This window comes from Balaenoptera acutorostrata, chromosome 6 (genome assembly GCF_949987535.1).
Source record: "Balaenoptera acutorostrata chromosome 6, mBalAcu1.1, whole genome shotgun sequence".
NCBI classification, from domain to species: Eukaryota; Metazoa; Chordata; class Mammalia; order Artiodactyla; family Balaenopteridae; genus Balaenoptera; species Balaenoptera acutorostrata.
This window is the reverse complement of record NC_080069.1, coordinates 106,305,100-106,331,214: the sequence shown is the minus strand read 5'-3', so window position 1 is coordinate 106,331,214 and position 26,115 is coordinate 106,305,100. Positions and strand designations below refer to the sequence as shown.

The 26,115-nt window shown below is 46.8% G+C and overlaps 1 protein-coding gene across 5 annotated transcripts in view; it reads left to right on the top strand.

The window, feature by feature from the left end:
• Window positions 1-7,326, top strand: part of TNC (tenascin C) — a 92,184-nt gene extending 84,858 nt beyond the window's left edge. For all 5 annotated transcript variants that reach the window (XM_057548240.1, XM_007178136.3, XM_028165425.2 and 2 more), the window contains 4 exons: window positions 67-163; window positions 1,043-1,204; window positions 3,840-4,003; window positions 6,602-7,326. In XM_057548240.1, the coding sequence (XP_057404223.1) occupies window positions 67-163; window positions 1,043-1,204; window positions 3,840-4,003; window positions 6,602-6,712 (534 nt within the window). In that variant the 3' untranslated portion in view covers window positions 6,713-7,326. The remainder of the gene's footprint in view (window positions 1-66; window positions 164-1,042; window positions 1,205-3,839; window positions 4,004-6,601) is intronic.
• The last annotated feature ends 18,789 nt before the right edge of the window (window positions 7,327-26,115 follow it).

Below are 26,115 nucleotides of genomic sequence, written 5' to 3'. Positions count from 1 at the left end.
CAGAAAGAGGTCTTCTCTTTCCTTCAATAGCTTAAGCACACCCAGATTCATTGGTTATGTTTATAGGTGTTCCTGAGACGCAAAAATGGACGTGAGGATTTCTATCGAAACTGGAAGGCCTACACTGCTGGATTTGGGGACCTAAAAGAAGAATTCTGGCTTGGTAATACAGCCTGCGTGTTTGTGCCCCAAATGTCCATTTCTGTCCTCCTTGTCATCTGTCCTAACCCACAGCGAACTGTGGGAGAGGAAATGGGTTAGGAGGAAACAATAGCTCTGGTGGTCGACACAGGATATCAAATTCTCTATGGAAAGACTTTAAATTCTCTGGGTCATTAAAAATAAAAATCCAGTCAAAGGAGAGCCAACAGCCAGGCCTTAAGAATAAGCCTAGCCTCAAGTCAATCACTGGGCCATTTAGAGAATTATCCTCACTGATGTCATTCACTGCTTCCGTCCTATGCTAAGTCCCTCAGGGCCACAACCTCTAAGTCTCATAGCACCCCACAAGGTACAAAATTCCTATCGTGCACCTGGGAAAACAGAGCCTCAGAGAGGTTACGCTGCTGGCCGTAGGAATCTAGCCAATAAAGGGTTGAGCTGCAATGTGAACTCTCCCAAGCCAACACGACAATGCCATCATCCATCCATCCATGCAGCCCACACTGCAACAACCGACCGGCACAAGGCACTGTCCTACGTTCCAGCACCCAGGCCGGGGAATGTCCATCCCTATCATCCATTGCCTTTCCCTTGTAAGGAGCTTTAGAGTTTAAAAGGTACACGCTCCACCTTATCTCCTTTATCTTCATAATACATTAGGAGGTTGGCAGGGCAAAGATGTCAACACAATTTTAGCTGAGGCTCAGAAACCGTATATATCTCACCTGGTGTTGCAGCAGCAAAGAGCAAACCAAGCTGCAAGCCCAGGCGTTATGCAAACCTCTTTAGATCACATGCAGCCGCTGCTCTTGCGGGGTGAGTAGGAATGGGGGCCTCGGTCACTGCGCTTCTTAGGCAATCCCTTGCCTGTCGTCCACAGGGCTGGACACCCTGAACAAAATCACAGCCCAAGGGCAGTACGAGCTCCGGGTGGACCTGCGGGACCACGGGCAGTCAGCCTACGCCGTCTACGACAAGTTCAGCGTGGGAGACGCCCGGACTCGCTACCGGCTGAAGGTGGAGGGGTACAGCGGGACAGCAGGTATGCACAGCCATGCTCAGAGCCCAGGGAACTGCAAAACTTTCCCAGGTTTTCAGCCAATTCCTCCACTCCTCATTCCTTCCTTCATGGGTCCATCCGTTTATCGACAAATATTTGAATCCCTACTAGGTGCCAACCAGCAGAACTACAGTTGAACAAGGTTGGGTAGATATTTTGGTCACCAGAACATAGAGTAGGTTGGGAATTAGGACAATCAGGATGGACTTGTAGCTACCATCACTCAAAATATGTCTTTTTCTTATCCATGTTTAGATATCTGTTTTAGACTGAGAAAAAAGCAGTCTCTTGGGAGCCTTAATACTCATCTACTCCTGTGCTTCTCAATTTATTACATATATATGACCCACTGGGGGATCCTATTCGTGTGCTGACACAGTATGTCTGGGGTGAAATCAAGATGCTGCATTTCTGATAAGTGCCCACATCATGCCACTGTTGGTGGCTTTGCTGGTCTGTGGCCTGTACTCTGAGTAGCAGACGACAGTCCACTCCATCACCCAGCTGGATGAATCCCTTCTAAGACATTCCTGCCACGTGGCCGTCCAGCCTCAGCCTTCACACCCCCATGACCAGAAGCTCACTACCTCTCCAGCAGTCCTTCACTCCTTGACTGGTACATAACCTAGTTTGGGTTTTGAAGATTTCTTTGACTTGAAATGGCCTTTGTGTGGTTTTCTGGCACCACATTATAGGAGAAACAAATAAGGAAACAATATGCATTCAGGCCCACTAGGTAGCAGCTTCTTTTGCAGATACTTCATACGCATTACCCTCTTATAGTTCTCACCAAAAAAAAAAAAAAATATATATATATATATATATATATATATATATATATATATATATATATCTATCTCCAGGAGATATTGCCATTATACAGATGAGGAAACTGAGGCTCAGAGAAGTTTGGCGATTTGCCCAAGATGTAACAGCTTGTGGACGGTGAGCCCACAGTACAAGCCTGGCTGCTGAGGAGTATTCTTGGTAACAAGGGGGATCAGGTGTAGGACCATGACCACCCCATGTCACCCCCTGCCCACTTTGGGGAGGTTTTCAGTTACGTTTATTGAAACAGAAGAGACAGATGCTATAGGACATTCCCAAACTCTCAGCCCTGAAAGAATACATCCATAATGGGAAAAGCCTCCACATAAGATTTGCCAAAAGCCAGGCTCAACCTAATGAAAGACTGAGCTCTTTAGAGATCAGTCTGGTAGAAATGAAGAGAGAGACCCAGGGGCAAAAATTGTTTTCATTCTTGCATCCCTCAAAGAATTCTGACATTTTATTACCTGGCAATAAATACCTCTTTTGTTGAGATGGCTTCAGGCAAGGAGGATATTGTTACAGGGCAAGCAAAGGCACCTGAGGGGCAGGAATGTGGCCTCCACCCATCTCTCTCTGTATTTCCAACAGAAAACGAGCCATGATATGCCCCTTCACTGAGCTAACCCTTGGAGTTACACCCTCCTGTGTGTATTGATGGCAACCAGCCCCTCCACAGGAAAGCATCTTATTTCATCAATATCTAGCTGCCATCCTCACGCTCTCGATAGCTTCATCAGTTACCAAGGCACCCAAGTCCCTCTGGCAACTTGCTCCAAAATATCAGGATAAAAATGCCTTGATGTCTTGAAATTTTTCTGCACTGCATTGACCAGGGTTGGGAGTGAGGGGACACAGAAAGAAATGGCACTTAAATGCTCCTAAAATTCAATATATTCAATTACAAACTAGATTCCCATATAGCACTATATATACATGGACTTTTTGTCTAAGAATCAGGGAAAACGGGTCCCATAAACACTTTGAAAAATAACTGTACGATATACAAGCTATTCGGTGACATCTAAAACCCGAAAGGTTTGATTATAAGTATGGCTCTGTAGGCTGAGACTCAAGATAGACTGTCTCAGGATAGCTCTGGAAAACCAGCATGGCAGAGTGGAAAACTAAACTCATGCTAGAACTTGATAAATATTAGATGGGTGAGTGAATAAGTGAGTGAATGTGAGTTAATGAATAAGTAGACAATAAATAAATAAATACATGAAAAAAATTGTTTTAAAGTATGGCTCTGAATACTTGCATTTGAGGGGAAAGCACACCATTATTAAATACAAATTTCCCACCTTATTCTCTGAGTTCCTTTATGTAAAGTGAATGCAAAAACAACCATAAAAATAGCAACAATCATGACTGTTTGCACACCATACTACCTGTTTAGTGTACACCTTCATATCCATTGCTCCAACAGCCCTCTGAGGTGGATCAAATCAACGTGCTAGTTCCATTCTACAGATGGGAAAACTGAGGTTCAGCAAGAGGCTTGACCTGTTGCAGGGTCACAGCTAAGAGTGAAAGAGATGGGACTGGAGCTGGACCCTCCAAAGCCACCTGTAGCCCTCCTTCTACCACTTTATGCTGCTTCTATCAGAAACGAGGCTCGGGGATGACACCCATGTCCTATCCAGGCCCACGCTGGATCCTAATTCGGGGTCCAGTGTTCGAGGCCGGCCCACCCCAGGGCCCTTCAGTCGTCACCCTGGCGCTGCCCTTCACAGCCCACAAGGAGCTCCAGCTGGGCTCTCAGTCTGTGCTTTCTCTCTCCCAGGTGACTCCATGGCCTACCACAACGGCAGATCCTTCTCCACCTTTGACAAGGACACAGACTCGGCCATCACCAACTGTGCCCTGTCCTACAAGGGGGCTTTCTGGTACAAGAACTGCCACCGCGTCAACCTGATGGGGAGATACGGGGACAGGAGCCACAGCCAGGTGAGCAGACGGCGAGGCCCCGGGCGGGGCTGAGGCCAGGAGGCAGGGAGGACCTCAGGTCCAAGACAACAGGGTTCTTCACAGCAGGGAGAAATCTCCGTGGCACCGCAGGCCAGGAAAGACCACAGAGACAGCATGTCTTAACCCACGAAGATCCCAAGGAGAACCACTGGTCAGGGAGACACCACACATAGCAAGCTTTCCTCACATTAAGTCTTTGTCTGAACCCCAGAAGGAAACAGGTGAAAGTGGAGGCCGTCTAGGTGAACCAGGGGTGACGCAGGCCCAGGGTGCTGCCTCCCCACCCTGGCCTAGAGGTACCTCCAGCACCCCAAGAACATCTCAGAGCAAAGACCACAGATTTTAAGTCCCTTCCTTTTCTGATTCCTAAGATCGAGGTCCAGAAAAAGGTGACTTCCCTGAGGTCACAGAGCAAAGCTGGAGGCAGAGCCAAATCTTCCAGCCCTCCAAATTTCCCTGCACCACACAGGATGCTGTGACACAATTTCTGCAATCATAGAAACGGATTTTTTAGATTCCCTGTGGAAATAAGTGAGCAAAACCAAATTCAACCACTACCTCACACCAAGTCCTGCCTGCATTAGCAGTTGCCTGAAAAGTGGGCAAAGTCTAGTGGGCCCAGGTACTTAACCATGATGGTTCTTCTCAGCGGCCATCCCTGCTCCAGGGAGGAAGGATGGGTATTCACCCAGACCGATCACCCTGGGCTGGGCCTCGGCCAGTCTTACCCAGTCTGCAACCTGGGATCCCTTTGTAAAAAGGCAAAGGTACAAATCACACCAAACAGCCCCAGGAATTGATGGGTGGTCCCGGGTGGGATGCAGCATCTTGTCATCTTGCTTATTTACACTTTTGTTGTTGGGTTTTTTTATTTTTTGTTTTTACCTGCTGCTCTCTGCTATTAATGATTTTGATACATGTGTTTATGTTGATTTAACTACCAGCAAATGATTGTCGTGACCTTAAATGTAGACCTTGCCTTGACATAATTTCTGACACTTTTCAAAGCATTCTCGCCTTGTCTCCCATGTGCATCACTTTTACTCTGCACGGGGACCAGGACATGGCTTTTCATGCCTATTTTACAGAGGAGGGAAGACTTGAAGGACACCTCTGGACACCCGTCCTGTGTTTTCTCCATCTTATCATGTGGCCTCAATAACACATCCACTCTGAGAGCTACTGTATTGCCTTTATCTCCTTGTTCCCTAACACCAGGGTAACACAAAGTCCTTTGGGAGGAGGAGAAAAAGCTACATGCCAAAAGGAAACTTCTTTTTCCATCCAATTTTGGAAGAAGGAGATGACATAAAAGGCCACAGAACAATTATGGGAGTACAGTCCCAGCTCTGGCTCTGTGTGGCTCTGTGAAGTCACTTTCCCTCTCTGCCTTCAGTCTCCACCATAGTACGAGGAGGGCTTGCTCCCAGCTCTGAACCTCTATCAGAGGGGAGAACGAGGGCAGAGGAAGGCAGCACAAGGACCAAGCTGAGTAATTACAAACACATTTGCCCATAAAATGAGTCAGCTCTTCCCAAATCCCATCGCCCTGTCAGATACAGAGACTGTCCAATATCAGTCAATGCCAAAAAATAAGAATCAAACAAAACATCTATATTTTCCCTCATTTCACCAGCCATTATCTTCTCTGTGGACATGTTCCCTCCCAGCCCTATGAAGCTTAAAGAGAAGAAGTGTCAGTGCGCAGGGTGGAGGCCTTATAGGAGGACTCTCTGAAGCTGACCCCCACCCCCAGTAAAACAAGGGGTCTGTGGGATTCCATGGGCAGATTCTACCATCTGTAGACTTTGCTAAAGAGTCAGACCTGGAACTAGGAGGCCCGGAAGCAAATACAGTCTTTTCTTGAGGAAAATCTTTGGCCAAAATCCCGAGAATATCTCTCCCTTCTTGAGACTGGGGAAGAATATTTACTGAGCACCTATGATGTTTCCAGCACTGTGGCAGCTCCTTTACCGGCTCATTTAATCTTCACAGCATCCTTCCAAGGTTAGCATTATTGGGCCTTAAGAAAAAAATAATGAAACTGAGGCCCAGAATGTTTTGATAACTTGTTCATTTATCTCTCAAGTAAGAGCACTAAGATTTAACCTTATATGTCAGGTTGCAAAACTCGCGTCCACGTATGCTCTTTGTGCCGTTCCATAGGAACCCCTATTAAAACACTCCATAGGAATCCTGCGAAGTATAGACACCCCTGCATATAGCTACTCAATTCTGTAAGCTCCAATCATGATCCGAATTCCTGCAGCACCTAATCCTAATGATGGCAAGTTTCATCAGCCACCACTTTATTTCAAGATGGCAGATCAAAGCTCAGTGCAAACTCAGGTGACTTCTGCCTAAAGTAAAAAAACTGAGTCTGATTCAGCCAGCCCCTTTGAAAGTTTTCACTACACAGATCAATAAACAGCAAGAGACAAGAGACAGCTGTGAACTACCAAACGGTCAAGTTGAAACAGAACTCATCTTGTTCCGTCAACTCAACAGCAGTGGTCAGTGAACACCTTGCCTGATGGAAACCAATCTGAAGGTCTTGTCTTTTTCTCTTTTTCACAGGGTGTTAACTGGTTCCACTGGAAGGGCCACGAGTACTCAATCCAGTTTGCTGAGATGAAGCTGAGACCCAGCAACTTCCGAAACCTTGAAGGCAGGCGCAAACGGGCATAAATTCTGGGGACAACTGGGGGAGAGAAGAGTAGGGCCCAGAGAACGAAAATAATATTACCAAAGCATCAATGTGAGCAGTCAGACCATTAAGCCACACCTGGGCACCTGGCAGGAGCTAAAGTTGACCACGGATCACCCAGGCCGGCGGCAGCAGCACTGGCCTCACCCACTCTGCAATGACTTCCTTCACACCAAAGACCACAGTGTCCAACAGGTTTCCATTTCATTGTTTGATTCAGCAAAAGTCTTCCAGTGACAGCATGACAATGATTTTCCTTCTCTTGGGTGGCTCTGGGAATGAGAGCGGGGTAGGCTGTACAGTGGTAGTTTGTTTTAGAACCAGCTGTATTTTACACAAAGCTGTATAATTAATTATCATTATTTTTGTTAGCAGTGATTCAATGTGTGTCTTGAAGCCGTCCCTTTTTTTACATTTCAGAAAAGCAATACTGTTTCGATTTTTAAGGATATGATTAATATTATTAATATAATAATGATGATGATGATGTAAACTAAGGATTTTTAAAGAGATCTTCCTTTCCAAAACACATCTGGACAGTACCTGATTGTATTATTTTTTTTGTTTAATAAAAGCACAAGTACTTTTAAATTTGGCCATTGGTTTTCCTTTCATTGTTGAGCCTGAATTCCACCAAAGCCACCAAATTCCACCAATATGTTTGAGCAAAGGAGGGATGTTGGAAGGGAGAGGAAAGGAGGGATGATGGCCAAGCAGGAGGGGAAGAAGGAAAGGGAGACTACAGGCTGGGAGAGAGGAAAACATTTTTGAACAAAGCTGAATAAGTTTGGGAAAAGCTTATAACTTAAGATACAGCTTCCTGCTCAACACTTCCAAGACTAACAGTTTATCGTTTTAAAAGACACTTTTATACCCATTTTCTAACGCAGTCTCCTAAAAGTTCTATGACATAGATGAGGTGACAATTGTTATCGTGCAAGGGTTAAGGTCCCCAGAGGCAGACTGCCTTTGTTCAAGCCTTGGCTCCACCATTCCTTAGCTCCCTAACCTCTCTGTGCCTCAGTTTTCTCATCAGAAAAGTGGGGATACACGGACTTCTTAATTTCATAGCATTTTCGTGGAGAATAAATGGTATCATCCCCATGAGGCCCTTCGCAGGGTGCCTGGCAGATATCAAGCGCTCATAAGCATGGGCTGTCGCTACTATCACTTGATATATGGTGGACTCGGGGGCGTCATAGGATGGAATGACTTGCCCGTGGCTGTTTACCCAGTTAATAATAGAACTAGGATTTAAACTCAGGCCTTCTGGCCCCAGTGTTCTTTCTCTCCCCCAAGCCTCTGGTGAAAATCTCTCCTTCCCTGAGCGTACGTGTGCCGTGGTGCAGAATGAGGGGTGTGGGAAGCTACCTGAATCCTTCATCAGGCTCCTACAACCCCGAAATCTTAGAGAGAAAGTCTGTTAGGAATGTCTCCTTCTCCCCTGCTCAACATCCCCCAAAAGGAAGAGAGCCTGGGTCGCCCAGTCTGGTCCGCCTACATCTAGTGATGGAGGGAACTCACTGCCCAGCAAAGCAGACCGGTTTGTACTCAGAGAATGTGAGTCAGGGCCGCACATTATACATTTGTCTTTTAAAACAAGGATGGTGGTGGGCGTTGCAATTCTCAGTTCATTCTCTTGGGGATTTTCAACAAATCGACTTATTTAATGAAAACGTTTGGGCTGATAGGCCTCACTCAAATGGAATGTGATGGCTCCGAAACGAGGATCAGAGGAATTTATGGCTCCAGCCGGAGCCTTTGCTGCTGAGTTCATCTTGCTTTAATAAATGCTCTCATGTTATATACACAATTTGCTGTTCCAGATCATGAGACTTGTTGCCTACAATCCAGCCATAGCAACACTGGCCTTGCCGTGTAAACTCAAACAAACTGGCTCCCTGTAACAACCAAGCCTTAAGCGAGGGGCTTAACCCCCTACTGGCTGCTGACTTGGGAGCCCGCGAGCCCCAACTTAACCCCTCCCGAGAGAGAGAGATGTAACTAAGCTGGTAAGGTATTCCCCAGAAGCCACACAGGAATCGAAGTCTCTTGGTGAAGACGCCGCATCAAACAAGAGTCCTTAATCATGGCCTTCAGAAGAGCACAGACGCCTCCACATGGAGACTGGGTAGGCAGAAGGCCCGAGGCCATGGCATTCAAAACCACCACAGTGGGTTTCAGACTGTCTACACTCCACAAGTTCTGGACAGAAGTGTGGGCTCGGTATTCCTCAAACACATCTCTCAGTGGCTGGCTCTGTGGCTTTGTTCAAGCACCCTCCTCCATCTTGAAAGGTCTTGTGAAATTCTACTCCCCCTCAAAGTCCAAGCCCACTTCCACCTCCATGAGGCACTCTGTAGCTCTCCACTGAAAGTGCGTTTCCAGGGTGTTTGGTCCCCCCTTTGCCCCTCCCCTATCTGCTCTGCTCCCCTCTCCGTGCTCTGTATCCTTAAGACCACCCTTTATGAATTAGACCAATGGACTCCCACGCCCCCAGGCTTCCAGCGGGCAGCGCAGGGACGTGGAAGGGAAGAGACTGATGGAGACGGAGCGGGGGTGAGTCGGGGAGCTCCTTTTCCAGCTCCACCTCTACAGCATCATGGCGGGCAGGCCATCATGGTGGGAGAGTTTCCCTCAGAGGAGTTACACTGCCTGTCAATTGACTGTCTCCACACAACTGCTCCCCCCCCGCCACTTGCCCCTTCAGGCCAGGGGTGGTCTCTGCACATCAGCTGCTACTAGACCCGGGGAACCGTGCTGGCCTTTGTGGTTCTCCTCCAGCCTGCCCACCCCTTTGGAAATAGGCCCTCTAGTTAAACTTTTCTCAGGGACCCTGACGGGCGTGCCCATTCTCGGGGATACCCAGGCACTAGGTACCACTGTTACAGTTACCTGCTGGTCTTATCCCATTATTTCTGCTCATGCCTCTCTCCCTGTAGTGCACGGTGGTCGTTTATTGGCTTCCCTGCATCCCAGCTCCTTTCTGGTTTTGGAGAATTTCCCATTGGGTGAGGGTCCTTCCTCCCACCATGGAAGCCACAAGGGAAAATACTCTTTTCCTCTTCCCCATGGTAGCCGGGCTTGGGCACACAACTTGAGCTTGGCCCGCTGGATACCTGCGGAGGGACTTCTAAACTTCAGCAAGGAAGGCAGACCAAAGAGCCTCTGAGGCTGCTTCCCCACACCCACCATCACAGCATCTACCCACACAGCCCCGTCCTTTGGGACTACAATCCATCCCACCTGCTCCCTTTCTTGGCTTGCCAGTCCCAAGCCTTTCTCCTTCCCACCGCACCTCGCCAACTCCAGAGTATCCAGGGGGCTCCCTGTGGGCTGTGCCGAGCAGCTCTCTTCTCCCAATATTCTCATTCCCCTTTTCATTTGAAAGTCAGTACTGCGTAACCCCCACGTGTCCAGCACTAAGTGAACAACCTGCCCTCATGCAGCCTCCACGCCAGGGAGAGGATGGCAGTGTGAGTTATACATTCACAGCAGACAAGCGGGTGTATAACTGCAGACTGAAGGCATGCTTTGGAAGCAAATACGAGACGCTAGGAGAACATCTAATGAGGATCTGACCAGGATAGCTTCCCTGAGGAACAACACATGAATTGGGATCTAAATGGTCGATAGGAGTTAACCAGTGAGCAAGGCAGGGGAGGCAGAGGGCAGAACATTTTTAGAGGCCCTGAGGCTGCTAGCCTGCTCAGAAAGAAAGTCAGAGGCTCAGGAGAAAGAGAGGCTGCAGCGGCAACAGGAACCCTGTTCTGCAGGTTCTTTTGGTCCAGAATGAGGATTTTAATCTTTCTCCTAAATGCAATGGGAAGCAACTAAGGAATTTTGAGCAGAGAAGTATTATGCTCATGTCTGTTGTTTTTTTTTTTTAAATCTTTTTGAGAATGAAATAATGCCGTTTGCAGCAACATGGATGGACCTAGAGGTTATCATACTAAGTGAAGTAAACCAGTCAGAGAAAGACAAATATCATACGATATCGCTTATATGTGGAATCTAAAATAAATAAATAAATAAATAAAGAGACAAATGAACTTATTTTCAAAACAGAAAGAGACTCACAGACATAGAAAACAAACTTATGGTTACAAAAGTGGAAAGGGGGGGGTGGAGGGAGGGATAAATTAGGAGGTTGGGATTATCATATACATTCTACTATATATAAAATAGGTAACCAACAAGGACCTACTGTATAGCACAGGGAACTCTACTCAATATTTTGTAATAACCTATAAGGTAAAAGAAACTGAAAAAGAATATAAATGTAAATGAATGAATACGGGAATGAATCGCTGTGCTGTACACCTGAAACTAACACAATATTGCAACTCAACTCTACTTCAATTAAAAAAAAAACAACACCTTTTTGTTGCAATTTGTCTTTGGGCCGGGAGGTACAGATGGGAAAGAGCCGTAAGGAGGTCACTGCAGGAGTCCAGTTGAAAGGTGACTGAGTTTACATCTGTGGTCCTGGAGATGCAGCATATAGCTCTGAGAGACGTTTAGAAGGTAAAACCCATAGGGCTTGAGGTCTCAGAGAGCTTCTCCATGTCTACACCCCATTTTTAAGCTGCTCTCAATTCCTACAGGAGATTTTCCCTGTCGTCTCAATTAAGCCAGACTAATTAGGGATGTGGGGAGCTGAAGTCAAGGCTCCATTAGCCTCCGGAACAGGGGGGACTACAGGGTGCCAAGGAGCACAAGGGCACTGCCCTTCAGAATTTGGGTAGGGTGAGCAGGAGAATCGGGGTGGGGGGGCCTGGAGGTTACTGTGGCGATGCCAGGGGAAGCCGTGGCTGGACACCAAGGGTGAAGGTGGTGCAGGGCCTGGCCTTGCAGGCTTTGCATCCTCTGAGCGCAGCTGAGAGCTGGAGATATTTAGGCCAGGAGATACCAGCGTTGCCCTTCAGAAAGCTCACTCCTGCACTAGAAAGGCATCTGCTTGTGCACCTGTGTCCTCCGGCCCGTGGGGTGCTGTACTCCTCACACATGCGTCTTGCCAGGATTTGGGCTGGTGTGGTGTCTTAGTGGCTAGCACAGGGCTCACTCCCTCATCCTCCTCCCTCCCCAGAGAGCCCTGAAAAAGAATTTAGAGCTTGGAAGGGAAGCAGGGAAAAGCTGTCCTCTTGAGAATCGCTCCAACCCCACCAAGACTGGAAAATAGATTTCAAGACGTTTCAGAAAGAAAACACACACACACAGTCAAAAGTTTGCAGTTACAGGCAAAAAAGTTGCGTATCAGAGCGATGAGATGACTTCCCCAAGTTCACCGGCCCTGAAGTGCCAGAGCTGGGACTAAAACCTAGGTCGGCTGACCCCTCGGGCTGCAGCGCCTTGAGGAGCAGCCATCCATCCGCAGATCTATTCCTGTATCCACTTTTCTGTTCAGCACACACGGAACACCTGCCATTTGCTGGTTCCCTCACAACACTCACAGTCTGCAAAGCTGATGTGATCATACCAGCTTCTTTAAGTAATTGTGTTTGTAGTCAGAGCCAAGCTCGAATTCCAAGTTTTCCAATTACTGAATGATCTGGGTCTAGTCACTTAATTTTTCCGAGCATCCCTAAAAATGAGAATGAAGAGGACCTATGCTGATGAGAATCTGTGATGATTTAAAAGAGAATATGGGCAGCGCCTGGCCTTGAGAAAATGCCAGCGCAGATCTGTCTTTGACGTTGAAAGACCTTTGTCCAAAGCCGAGCATCTGGGCGAAATACTGAAGTCCACCAGCAGATGGCAGCCTACCCCGGCTTTAGGAGAGCACATCCTTGCGGATGTGTTGACGGAACGAGGGGCTCCCAGGCTCACAGACGCTTTCAGGAAAACACCTTCTCTACTGTCACTCTAATCCCTCTTTCGAGGAGGGGCTGACACCCAGCCCAGAGCAGCAGGGCATGGCAAGCACCTCTTCTGCTCTTTCCTCCCCCTCTGCTACACAAAGCCTCCTGTCAACAGCCACAAACCCTCTTGCTTATCACCTCTTACAAATGTACGCTGTGTGGGGAGGGGAGAGGAGCACAGGGTGGGGACAGGGAAGGAGGGTTTCTGGCCCACGTATCCAGTCCCCACTCAGATTCTGCAAGGACCCCTGGCGAGGACCCGCCTTGCTCCACTGTATTGATGTCCCATCACCAATTCACTTTCACCTGTTAACCCCGATTGCTGCTTGTGAAGGCCAAGCTCACACATTTTCTCCTGTCCTATGGCTGTTCCTTTGGCTTGCCCCTTGCCCCGCAGCAACAAGACCTCTGTCCTCCTTCCCAATTGCTTCTCTCTGCAGACAGAGTGAGGCACGTCTAGAATTGGGGGCTAGCTCCTATTGCCGTTGGTCGCTGTTGTTTTACTTTCCCTTCACCTCTAAAGCCTGGTTTAGATGCCGATCCCTCCAGATTATCCTGAGCAGCTTGGACAGCATTGAAAATGAAGCCAAGGACCCTCTGTCTCCCCAGAGCCATCCTCCTGAAATGCTGAGTTGTGTCATCTCATTCCGCTGCTTAAAGGCCTCCAAAGCTCACCTTCCGGCTTAGAGCAAAGCCAAGGTGTCACAGTGGCCTTTGAAGCCCCGAGTGATCTGTGCCCTGGTGCTTCCCTGACCTCAACCCCTCTCTCATGATGCGCTAACACACTGGCCTCCTGCCGTTCTCCAAACCCAGCAAGCACTCTCCCACTGCAGACCCCTGGCCTGGGGCACTCTGCCACACCAACCTCCCCCCCATGCAGGGCTCACTTGTTCATGTTCTTCAGGTGTCCTCCCAGTGTCACCTTCTCAATGAGCCTTTCCCTCACCTCCTACATAAACACACACTTGCATACTCACATGTGCAAAAACACACGCACACATGCCCGCCCATTCCCAGTACTCTTCTTTATTTTTCTCCATAGCACATAATTTCACCGGACAGACATACTACTGGTTTACTTAATTGCGTGTATGTTTTCCAGAAATCAAGCTCCGTGACAACAGGGACTTTAAATGCGTTTCCCCTCTGCTGTATCCCCACACCTAGAATGGAGCCTGTTCTGTTTTTCTCAATCATTACTTGTTTACGGAATACATGATCAGACCTGGGAGGAGAGGTCTATTAGCCTCACCTTATTTTTCTATTCAATTCACTGAGTATTGACTTTGTTCCCAGATCATCATTGTAAGTGGAAACAAACAAACTCAGAAAAGAAGTGACTTCTCCAAAGTGGCCATGCAGTCAATATGGATTCACACTCAGTTCCCGTTCACCCACCTCATTGCCTCAACAGGTCAAAAGCTAATGGTGGGATTTAAAGAAACAGGAAAGGAATTGCTCTGTCAAGAGCCCCAGATAGCAGCCTCTCCTAGGGAGGGACAGGCTATGGGCTGAGATTGTCTCACAGCCAAGGAGGGAGAAATCCAATAGGACATTTAGAGGAAAAAAACACCATAAGTATCAGTCATTTCAAAGACAGAGGATAATACGTGGCCAGTGAAAATTACTTCTGCAGGGACTTTCCACACATATGGGCTCTTGGAGAGCGTCCTCCAGTTTTGGACAGAGGTCCTACCACCCCACCACACAGAGAACCTTCATTTCTCAAGGACTGATGGGAAGTAAGCAAAAGCAGCTGACCGCTCAAGCCTTTTATTTGCAAGCGTTAACTTTGAAAGGTTACTAAAATAATAGAGAAAAAGAAAGAGAGAAAGGGAATTTTCCAGGTATGGTAGGAACATCACTAAACTGGATTCACCTAGTTGTGGGTTCAAAAGCTTCTCCAAAAAGTGCCTCTGTTTTCTGGTGCAAAATGAGGCCTGGATTATCCCCAGAGGCATTTAGCTTCTCCGTGTATATATTTCTCCACAATCAAGGTCTTCTAAGCAATTAGCAAAAGACAGAGTAGACCAGGCCCCAGGTGTGCAAATGAAATCTGGGAGAGAGGGACATAGTAGACCCAGCTCAGTAGAGGGAGAAGACCACACTCCACCTGGGCACCTTTCAGGTGAGCATCAGAGTCAGGTATGAAAAGGCATCTGTCTCCACCCAAAAGCCCAGTTCAGGGTAGCAAAGAGCTTCCAACTCAGTGCAACACAGGGTTAGCTTCAGAGTGGGCTACAAATTCCATGAGGAAATGGACTGTTCTGCTGTGTTCACATCCACAGGACATGGAGCTTAAACACAGTAGCTGCACAATTAATGTTTATTTATTAAGAAATCAATTTATAATAGTTGCCTGGAAGTTATTGGGAAGGACAGTGAGGTCACAACCAGGCCCATTCGAAAAGAAGGTTGCACTCAATTAATAGACGTTTCATTAATATATTTGTCATCCTTTGAACGGTGCATATTAGACAATCAGGATAGTGGGAAGACTAGAATCCCCAGCTCTTTAGAGAGAGAAAAATGGAATAATAAGCAGGTACATAACCTCTGTCTCAAAATCTCTGAAGGTCTGTCATGGAAAGGAAAGAGCAGACATTCTGTTAGGCGACAGAGGGAAGAACGAGGGTCCAATGGTTAAATCTACACGGCGACAAATGGCACTCAAATAAGAAAAGAAATTGTAGCGACCAAAGCCATCCAGAGAACAGGCAGTCACAGAAGCAGTGAGCCCCTGATACTGCAGGGATCCCAGCTCTTGGTAGTGGTTAGACATTAAACAGAGTGGTGTAAGGTCCCTTCCAGCCCCAAAATGGACTTACTCTGTACCTCTGGTTCAGTCAGTTGTATCATACAAGGCGTCCAGAATGTAGCTCTACTCCAGGCTTTCAGGCTCCATCCTGAGTCTGTAATACAACATGAGGAAGGGCTGTCAAGAAAGAGTTAAGACAGTGAAGTAAGTCAGAAAGAGAAAAACAAATATCGCATACTAACGCATATATGTGGAATCTAGAACAATGGTACAGATGAACCGGTTTGCAAGGCAGAAATAGAGACACAGATGTAGAGAACAAACAAATGGACACCAAGGGGGGAAAAGCAGCTGTGGGGGGGGGAATGAATTGGGAGAGTGGGATTGACATATATACACTAATACATATAAAATAGATTACTAGTAAGAACCTGCTGTATAAAAACTAAATAAAATTGAAAAAAAGAAAGAAAGAGTTAAGACACTACGAAACACAGATGTTGTTCTTAAGAAGAAAGTGGCCGTCTGGGAAGACAGGAGAGGTGAAGGAAAACCAGACTGCTGCCTGTCTCTCTGCCCAGACAGAGCCCTTCCTCCGGGGAACACCCTGGGGAGGAGCCATATTTGCAAGCTGGCAACACCATGGACCTCCTAAGATTTCTGGGTTTAATTAGTTTCTCCGAAGCAAGCTCCTTACAGAAAAAGAAATATGCAGCCTCAACCATGACTTATTGCCAGAGACTCTCACTGTCTTGCCTCCCTGGGCCAGGATTTGCTACAAGAGACTGCTCAAGGTCAAATTTCACTTTCTAAACTTCTCTTAGGAAATTATAGGAGGTTTGCTCAAAGACACAGTCTCCATAAAGGAGATCTTAAGTGTAAAACATATATAATATTATCATTCAGCTCCCTAACTCAGTCACCACTTCATCCTTTCTTCCCCACTTAAGCTAAATACCACGAGCATTCAAATGGAATTTAAATGGCTTCATGTACAGCATAAAATACACATTTTTAATACTAAGTCTTGAGATCGATCATAACAAGACCACTGGGCAAGGAGCTAGAAGAGTGCCTCTCCAACCGGATTGCAGGTGTGGAGAGGGCAGGAATCATTCCTTGGCAAACTCTGGCAAGGAAGATAGAGATATGCTCAACCAATGAATGATGGCTTCAAGCTCTGGCTCTGCTGCAGAACTAGCCGTGTGACCTTGGTTAAGTTCCATAACTTCTCTGAGCCACAAATGCTTTCATCTATAAATCAGAAATAATGGGCTTCCCTGGCGGCGCAGTGGTTGAGAATCTGCCTGCCAATGCAGGGGACACGGGTTCGAGCCCTGGTCTGGGAAGATCCCACATGCCGCGGAGTGACTGGGCCCGTGAGCCACAATTGCTGAGCCTGCGCTCCTGGAGCCTGTGCTCCGCAACAAGAGAGGCCCGCGCACCACGATGAAGAGTGGCCCCCGCTTGCCACAACTAGAGAAAACCCTCGCACAGAAACGAAGACCCAACACAGCCATAAATAAATAAATAAATAAATAAATAAATAAATAAATAAATAAAATTTAAAAAATAATAATAATAAAAAAATAAAGCAAATAATTTTTTAAAAAATTAAAAAAGAAATAATAATAGCTACCTCGAATGATTACAACAAATGCAATGATTTGTTTGCAATAATGCGTATGCAGTAAAGTGTCCCAGAAAGCATCTCGCATAGACTTAGGGCTCAGCAAATGGTATCCTCCTCCTACTCCCTAGATCCACACCGCACACAGTGAGTGACCGGTGAACCTTTGCCTGGCTGATGTATAGACGGAGCTGATATGAATGCTTGCAGTTAATTTAGGAAGAGCAGACAGGTGAGTTCATGTGCCTTGGGTTCAGGTAGCTGCTCCACGGAAGAGTTTGGGGCAGAGGGAGAGAAGGAAATCTAAAATTTAAGTATACCTCTGCTAAATGTGAGAGGCAGCTAACACTCATAATGTGATTTTCATCTACAGGATGATTTTTAATTTAGTGTTTCAGCTCCAAAAAGCAAAGTCCCTGGATCTGCCAGAGGATTCACATAAGATTCACATATCTGACAGCTTTTCATTAGTAAAACTGGGTACACAGCCACAGGAAATTCCACTCAGAGTCACTTATACTTAAAGGAACCACATAATAAATTCCTATTGTGTCTGGTCCGCCCTCCCTGCCCCCGCTGAGTTTATTTCTCCAAATGAATGTGTATCTGATGCTGTGATCAGGAGGAGAAACATATGTCATCCAGCATGTTCCCTCACTGCCTTAACTGCAAGGAAATTAAAGACAAATTCATTGGCCACTATTCCAGTCATCACAGCTCAGGTCTGGGGCATAAACTATTCCTTCTAGATCCTTCTAAGGGTCTCTGTTCTCTTTTTCATCCCAGTGATTTGATTTTGCTTCTGTTTAATCCATAAACCATCGCAAATCTTTCTGCAAAAAGGTAAGACAGATCTTTAAAATAAGAAAGTGCACACTGGTTCCCAGTGTGGGTTCCCCTAGTTTGAAAACAATATCTGATTTCTCTCCCTCAGAGTCACCATCTTTAAATGAGTGATGATACTACAAAATAATAACATCAAACACTTAAAACAGCTCCAGATATATGCCAAGTACTGTTATAAGTGCTTCCCATGTAGAAACTCGTGTAATTTTCACAAAAATCCTAGGAGGTAAAAAATGCCATTATGTCCATTATACAAAGGAGGAAACTGAGGCACAGAAAGGTTAGATAACTTCAAAACTACACTCTTGAGGAGGTGCTTTAGTTAATGCAATTAGGATTAAATGGAACACTTTAATTTAGAACCTCATGATCTGGGAACCATGAAGACAGCTGTGGATAGTCAGGCTGCCCTCCATATCCACGGTTCCACATCTGCAGCTCCAGCCAACCACAGATCCAATAGTACATATTTACTGAAAAATATCCGTGTATTCATGGACCTGCACAGTTCAAACTCGTGTTGTTCAAGGGTCAACTGGACACTGAATACACTGCAAAGGCTGGCAGTGGAGGCTGCCCACGCAGTACAGACACTGATTATACGGGTAAGGAATAAGTCTTTCCTCTACCACTCAAGTTTCACTCTCAGGAACTGCAGAACCTCACTGTACAAACAGCAAAAGCCAAGAGGTTGTGTGCTGTAACTGAGTCAGAAGGGAAGAAGATCCATACACATAAGGGCATGCAACCTACTGTTTTCTCTGCCTACAAGGCAGACACGTCATTCTGCAGGCTCTTCCTGACTTGATGCTTCTCCCCCAGTGTGGAGAATTGAGACAGGGTTCTCGAGGTCATTGTGAAAGGAACACCTGCATCCCCAGCTTCTGACCACAGTCTGTGACTCACACTGTATTCAGGCAAGCTGGTCCTGCTGAGCTGGTCTGTAGAGAAGTGGCTGCTGTCACCTGCGGCTCGGAAAACTATGGTCAGTGGAAGGCAGTGTCCTGCTGGTCTGCATTCCAGAGTCTCCAGAATTCTAGGGGTCGCTTCAGGCTGCTTCCCCTTTGGACCAAGACTCAAAAAGAGATTCTTTCCTGGTCTTAAAATCCCATCACCTTCAGGGTTTCAAAATGACCTACATGATAGAAATGCACCTTCATTGAGGTGTGTACACAAGTTGTCACTTCTCCCAACCTTTAGTGACATCATTGGTGTGGCCACACTGAGGGAGAGAAAGCCAGAGACAGGAAAGTGCTCTTTAAATGACAAAGCAGGACCAGGAAGTGCATCTTGTCCATTCCCAAGAGACTCCTACTAGCCTGACATTGTCTGCAGAAATAACACTGGACCTTCCTTCTGGTCTCCTCCTAAGTCCCCACTTCCTACTGCCTGGTTAGTTTCTGCTGGGTGCTTACCTTGCCTGCTGTGCCTGACTCCTCTGACATTTTCGACCCCAATATCTGATCATCAACCAAAGTTTTAGCATTCCTTTGGCACCTGCTCCCTGGACCAGCATTGGCATTTGACCCCTAGTCTTCTGTAATGACCCCAACCCAAGCCTGGTGCAGGTCTTGTTTGAACCTATCCCAACACCCAGACACATGTACCGGCTGGTAGGTTTTAAGCTACACTGTCCGGGCTGCCAGAGAAGAGTCATCGCAAGAAAAATATTGGGATGGAGTAATCACAGGTAGGTGTCTACAGATAGGATGCCAGGAAAGCCCCTTTGGAGAAGGCGGCATTTGAACCTAGACCACTAGTGTGGGGGGGAAGAGCGAAAGGCCCCGAGTGAGAAGCAGCCTGCAGCCTGCTGAGTATGGGTCCAGCAGACACTTCCTGTATCCGACATCGTCTCTGCCCTCAGTGTGGCTGCAGTGGACAGGTCATCCTTCAAGCACGTGCCTCTAAGTCTCTCCATCCTCTGCCTCAGGGCTTTCTTCAGAGCCTGGGAAGCCCACTCAGATCTAACTCAGGAACGTTTCCAAAGTTGGAGGTGGGACATCCCTGGGACCCCTCAACTAGTGAGGGATGGGAGGCCTGGATGAAGGCCCGGGCTCCTCTCCTTCCATGGGGCAACTCCGAGGCACGTTCCGCAGGCCTTCTCGCAGGAACTCCAGTAGGATGGAGCCATGGCTGCCCACGGCAAGAATTGCATACCAAAGCACACACTGGTCCTGCCCTCCTCCCTGCCTCACCCTGCCCACACCCTCACTCCTGCATCCTAGGAATACCTGCCAAGCTCTTGTCTCAGGCTGTGCTTTAGGCCTGATAAGCTGAGGGGGAAGCTCATCGTGGCTATAGTGAGAAACAGGAGAGCTATATAAGACCAGGTCCGTGAGGTCAATACAAGCCAAACCATGAACGGGCCATGGAGAAACTTTAGATTTTAGACTGCACTACCCAGTGGTCAAGATGGTGGAGCCCAGCCTGGGAATCCAGCCCTTGGACCTTCAGGTGGCAGTGGTGGCCGGGGATCTGGCCTGACTGGATCTGGCCTCCGTGAAGCCCGCAAAGATTCAGGGAAGTGACTGGGAGAGGCAGGGAGGGGACACTGAGGCAAAAGTCCGCTTACTGAAATGGGGCCACCTGGGAAGCCACAAGGTAACGTTCTGACTCAACCCTTATACAAGTGCCCAGAATTCATCTCTCTAGCACATTGGACATGGCATGAAAATAACCGCAGCTTTCCTGACTGCTGTCTCTTTTCAATCTGCTCAGCAGTTTTCATAATGAGCTCTTTCATTCTCAAAACGACCGTGTAAGGCATTCTCCCTCTTGTATAGATGAGGAAAGTGAGCCCACTGAGCACTAGAACCAAGACTCGAACCAGACGTACTAGGTTCCAAGTTCCACGCTCTGGCCAACCAACTACCCTGCCAGGCTCCCAGTGGTGCTGCAGCCCGGGTTCAATGTCAACCATTGACCCTGCGGCTATAAGCTTGATAGCTACAGGTGGGAGGGGTTGGGAGAGGTGGGAACTGATTCCCAGTGTCAACACGTACACACAGCACGTGTTCACCACACCACCTGGGGAGAGATGCTCCCTGTGCCTTAAATCACAGCGGCAGTGACCGTGTCCTAGGCGGTCACACTGCAGCTGTCTTCCCATCCTTGAGGAATGTTCCTCAGATTTGTCATCTACTTTTAGGGCCTTAAAGAAAAGGATTCTAGGTCAGGGTGGGCAGGCTGCTTAATTCTTTGTCACTTAGAAAAGAAACCACCGCCATGCTTATATCTGCAGGGCACACGCCCATTTATAAAACATATTCCAGGGTGTGAAGTCTCAGTGCTGAGCATGGGCAGAACAGGCCGCATGATTCCCACTCCTGAGAGGAGAAAACAGGATCAGAGATGCTGAGAGGCAGGACAGTGTGGTAGAAATGCCAGCCCCCGGCCATAGAGCGAGGAATGCCCGCTCTAGCCCAGGCTATGCCCCTGACTGGCCCTGGCTCACAGCTCCCTACTCGCCTTGGACACTGACTTTGCAGGCTGTGGGTTGAAGAGGGAAGAGTCTGCAGATGGAAGGAGACTGACTCCCCCAAACAACCCCAGAGAGCAGAGATCAAACCCAAGAGCACTGGGCCGTGACGTGAGCAAGCAATCAATTGGTATAGTGCTCTGCCACAGAGTGTATGGGGTTGTCTGTTGCGGCAGTTAGCCAACCCTGGCCAGTACAGTCCCATGCAGCCAAGACAGCTTTCTCCTCTGACCTGAGTCCAGCGGATTCAGCATCTCCATCTGGTACTTACCAAGCTGGACTTCACTGAGTGCGCGTTCCTTGGCTTCTGGGATGTTCGTTCCTGCCCCCAGTCCTTGCCCCATGCCCTTCTGCATTGCCCCTGAAATCAGTTAGACAGCAAAGCCATACCCCACCCAGCTCTCTTCCCTGTCAGAGAAGAGCCAAATGCCAGATGAAAGGGCTCCAGACACAGGCACAGGAGACCTGGTACTGAACTTAGCTTGGCTTCCAATTCACTACGTCACTCTGAGCACGTTTCCTCGGCTCCTTGGTCTAGCTTTCCCATTATTATGAGAATTACAGGGTCAGCCTCACTGATAAAGCATCTCGCTCACATTTTAAAATCCTAAGTAGATCTCTCAAGGCCCAAGACAGAAGGATATAGGTTAATTAGTCAAAGCTGTGGGATAATTAATGAAGGTGATTTCCCCAGACTCTGAAGGAAAAAAGATTTCATGGAAGTGGAGAGAACTGTTGAGCTGATGTCATGTTTATGAAGGCAAAAGATCAGACCAGTTCCATATTAGCAAGTCCCAGTATTGGAGAGGTAGCGGAAGAGAATGGAGAAGCCGCAGTCTGTGGATCTGGACAGACCTGGGTTCAAATCTTGCCTTCACGCCTAACTGACTGTGATGGCAGGAATTCACTTCACGTTTCTAAGCCTCTGTTTCATCAGCTGTAAAACGGTATATCTCAGAAAGTCATGGTAATTAAATGAGCTAGTTTGAGTAACACATATTGTTAAGTCGTGGCAGGGACTTCCCTTTACTCTTATGCTAGGGTGAGGGAAGAAGCTAGTTTGGGAAAGCAGGGGGAGCATTTCATTCATTCGTGTATCTATTCACTTATCTCAACATTATGTGTCAGGAGCTGGCAATACAGAGATGAATAAAGCACAGCCCCCAACCTCAAGGAATTCAGCTTCTAGGTGGAAAGACAGACACACACATAGGTTATTGATCCCCTAGTGTGAGAACTACTGCATACAAGTACAAGAAATATAGCAGTCCACTTCTAGAAGCATGCCACAGAGAGATAAACATGGTGTCCATGAAAAACACAGACAGCGGTTCCCCCCTTATTTTCGGGGGATACATTCCAAGACCCCCAGTGCATGCCTGAAACCGTGGGTCATACCGAACTCTCTATACACTATGTCTTGTCCAGCATCATTACTCTTGCACTTTGGGGCCATAAGGGTGACTTGAACACAAGCACTGAGGTACCACAACAGTCAATCTGATAACTGAGACAGCTACTAAGTGACTAATGGGTAAGAAGTGCTGGACAAATGTATGATTCACATCCTGGTTGGGACGGAGCAGAATGGCACGAGATTTCATCAGAACAGCAAGCAATTTAAAACTTACAAATTGTTTATTTCTGGAATTTTTCCATTTAATAGTTTTTGGACTGTCATTGACCACAGGTAACTGAAAGCGCAGAAAGTGAAACCATGGAGAGCAAGACCACAGATGAAGGGGGACTACCATTCAGAGATGTCCACTGAAATCTGGCTATAAATTTAAAAATCAGGGAAAAAATACTAAATGCCTATCAACAGGAGAGTAAATAAAATGTAGCAGATGAATAGCTAGAATCATTAGCATGTAGTCTCACGAAGATTGAATGAAAAATGCAGTTATTGGATTATATATACAGTTGGGTACCACCTGATTAGATTTTAAAACACACACAAAATATTTTGTATTTTTCACGGATGTGTGCATTTGTATATATAAAGGTATTTTTCCAATGGACTAGAACACACATCAAACTCATGAACCTGGTTGCTTCTGGGGAAGGTAGGAAGAAAACGGGTCTGGGGATAATGGTCAAAGGGGACTGTAATTTCATCTGTAGTGTTTCACTCGTGTCTAAAAAACTAGAAACAAATATGACAAAGCCTTAGCATTTGTTAATCTGGATAGTGGTAATGTGCATGATATTATTCTTTATACCTTTCTATATTTTTTTTATTTCTCAAAATAAAAGTAATGAAAGCATAGCAATGCATTTACAAAGAAGAAGGTTAGAAGCGCCCGTCCTTCAGTTAGCCTAAGCTGACCTTGGAGTGAATGTTAGAAGGCCATGGCCAGAGGGCGGGATCAAGGCTGGTAGGGGTCAGTCAGTGGTAGTGGAGGACCGTGGAGAGTTTTGGTGCATCATGTTACTTTCTGGAAGCCAGCAGAAAACTTTGAAGAAATGAAGACCTAGTTTTCACTCCTTACCACTTACTAATATAACAAGGTCACAAATGCAATCACACATCAACTTTGAAATGTATTACTTTCTCTAATGAATCTAGAGACCTAATCTTCATGCCAGTTAGCAGATAAAGTGTGGACTTTAAATTTTATATAATTTATACTTAACTTACGCCAATAATTTAAATAAACCCTTTAGAAACTTCTCAGTTTCTCTAGGAGAATAAGGTCCAATCTCGAAAGCAATGGTTTTCACCTGCCCCCCCACCCCCACCACCGCAACTCCTCTTCGAGATGGCACCTGGGTGTGGCTTACGGAACCTTAGGATGGAAGGGAAATGCTGGAGCCCTGAGGCACAAAGCCAGCTGGAGGCTGCTGTCAGAAGTAACAACCTTGATCTACCTAATTGCAGACTGACCTGCTAGTGCTTGCAACTGAAGTCTGCAAAAGGTGAAATTTGAGGTCTGCTGTGTTTCTCTCTTTCTCTCTCTGCTTGGGCAAAGTCTGGGTGCTCCCTGGCTTACTCAGCCCTGCCACTTCTACACCTTTCTGAGGTCTGGCTGTGAGTCCATTTGACCTCAGACCAACTGGTTTGTTATCTCTGCAGCCTTCTCCACAGAACTACCTTGGTCTTGCTATGAAGGATCTTCTAACCAGTACCCCACCCCCAGCACTCGGCTGTGCACAGCACATGGGAACCAAAGGCAACTTGAAAGGACTAAAGCTCTTGGCCTCACAGATGCTTCCCTGCCATGTTTACTTTTAGATAGCTGCCCTTACATTTGTATGATAGCTTGTGAAGCAGTTCTGCCTGGCAGCTCCGCAACCACAGAGTGGAAATAAGAACCACCTTCTGTTCTAGATGTTTCCTTCATTTATCTAAACTACTTCTCTTTTCTTGGTCAAATGCCCACACAGGATGTTTCAATCCCCTCTCCTTCCCACCCAGTCTCCTTTCCATAAAAGCCTTAGCTGATGTGATGGTTGCTTTTATGAGTCAATTTGGCTAGGCCATGGTACCCAGATATTTGATCGAGCATGTTTGGATGTTGCTGTGGAGGTATTTTTTAGATGAGGTTAACATTTAAATCAATAGACTCTGAGTAAAGCAGATTGCCCTCCATAATGTGGGTGGGCCCCATCCGATCATTTGAAGGTCTTAAGGAAAAGACTCACTCCCCCTCAAGGAAGAGGGAGTTCTGCCAACAGTCTGCCTTCAGACTCAAGCTGCAACACCAACTGTTCCTTGGGTCTCCAGCCTGCTGATCACCTTTTTTTTTCTCTAGTTTTCAAGGCTATGGTCTTACTAAGGAAGACAAGTACCTGTAATCTGAGATAATGAACTTGAAGGAGGTAGGAGACTACAAGGAAACCATGGTTAAAGGAGAAACATGTGAATTTGCTATTACAAATTTTAATCGCTATTACACTATGTGACCTTGGACAAGTCATTTCACATCTCTGAGCTTCTATTAGTCTCACAAAGTTCTGCAACTAATCAAGATATTATCATCCTTAGTGTTAGTACTTGTTTTTGGAGGTTCTACCAAGCACCAGTCACAATGCAAAATTTAACTGGGATCCTGGGATTGTGAGTGTTGGAGTTTGAGGTTTTGCAGAGGTGGGGATCAGATGACGAAGTTGGCACTCAAGGGTTACAGTTAGGGTTGTAAAGGCCAGATGTACGCAAGGTAAGTGTTAGATGACCAAGTCATGGCTGGATTATAAGATCCAGGTGGAGCGTAGAGCTGAGACCAGCACGTGGTCAGCTGTGATAGGACCAGTGATGTGGAAGCAGTGGGATCACAGCTGAGAGACAGAGAGTAACAATGGCTATTTCTTCCCACATCTCTTGTCCTAGAAGATGGGATCCTAGTAAGTTTGTCTTTGATCCAAAAAAAACCATCTGTGCTAGAGCCAGATTTACCTTCTGCCCTGCCAGGTAAGGAGCGAATGTTCTAGCAAATTCACCCATGGAGTCTGAGGATGGGAAATTCCCCTGGAAGCCCAGAATGAACCTGGGCCAAACTCTGGGCTTTTTCTGAGCAAACATTTTGAGAGAAACCAAAGTGATGATGATGTGGAAGAGCGACCGGGGCTGTCCCCTTTCACAGAAGCAAGGCTGATGAAAACACAGGGATTAGTACAGATGAATCATTGCCAGTCCTCTCCCTGAGAGCGTTTGCTAGTGGCAACCCAATAAATACCGGATCTCTGAAAGCGCTGACGAGTCACCCACCGGGCCTGGGAGTTAGAGAGCTCGCTTCCGAAATTGGTGGGAGGAGAAAGCGGGAGTGGAGACATGGGGGCGTATCCCCCTTCCAGAACTCATGTTCTTCCTT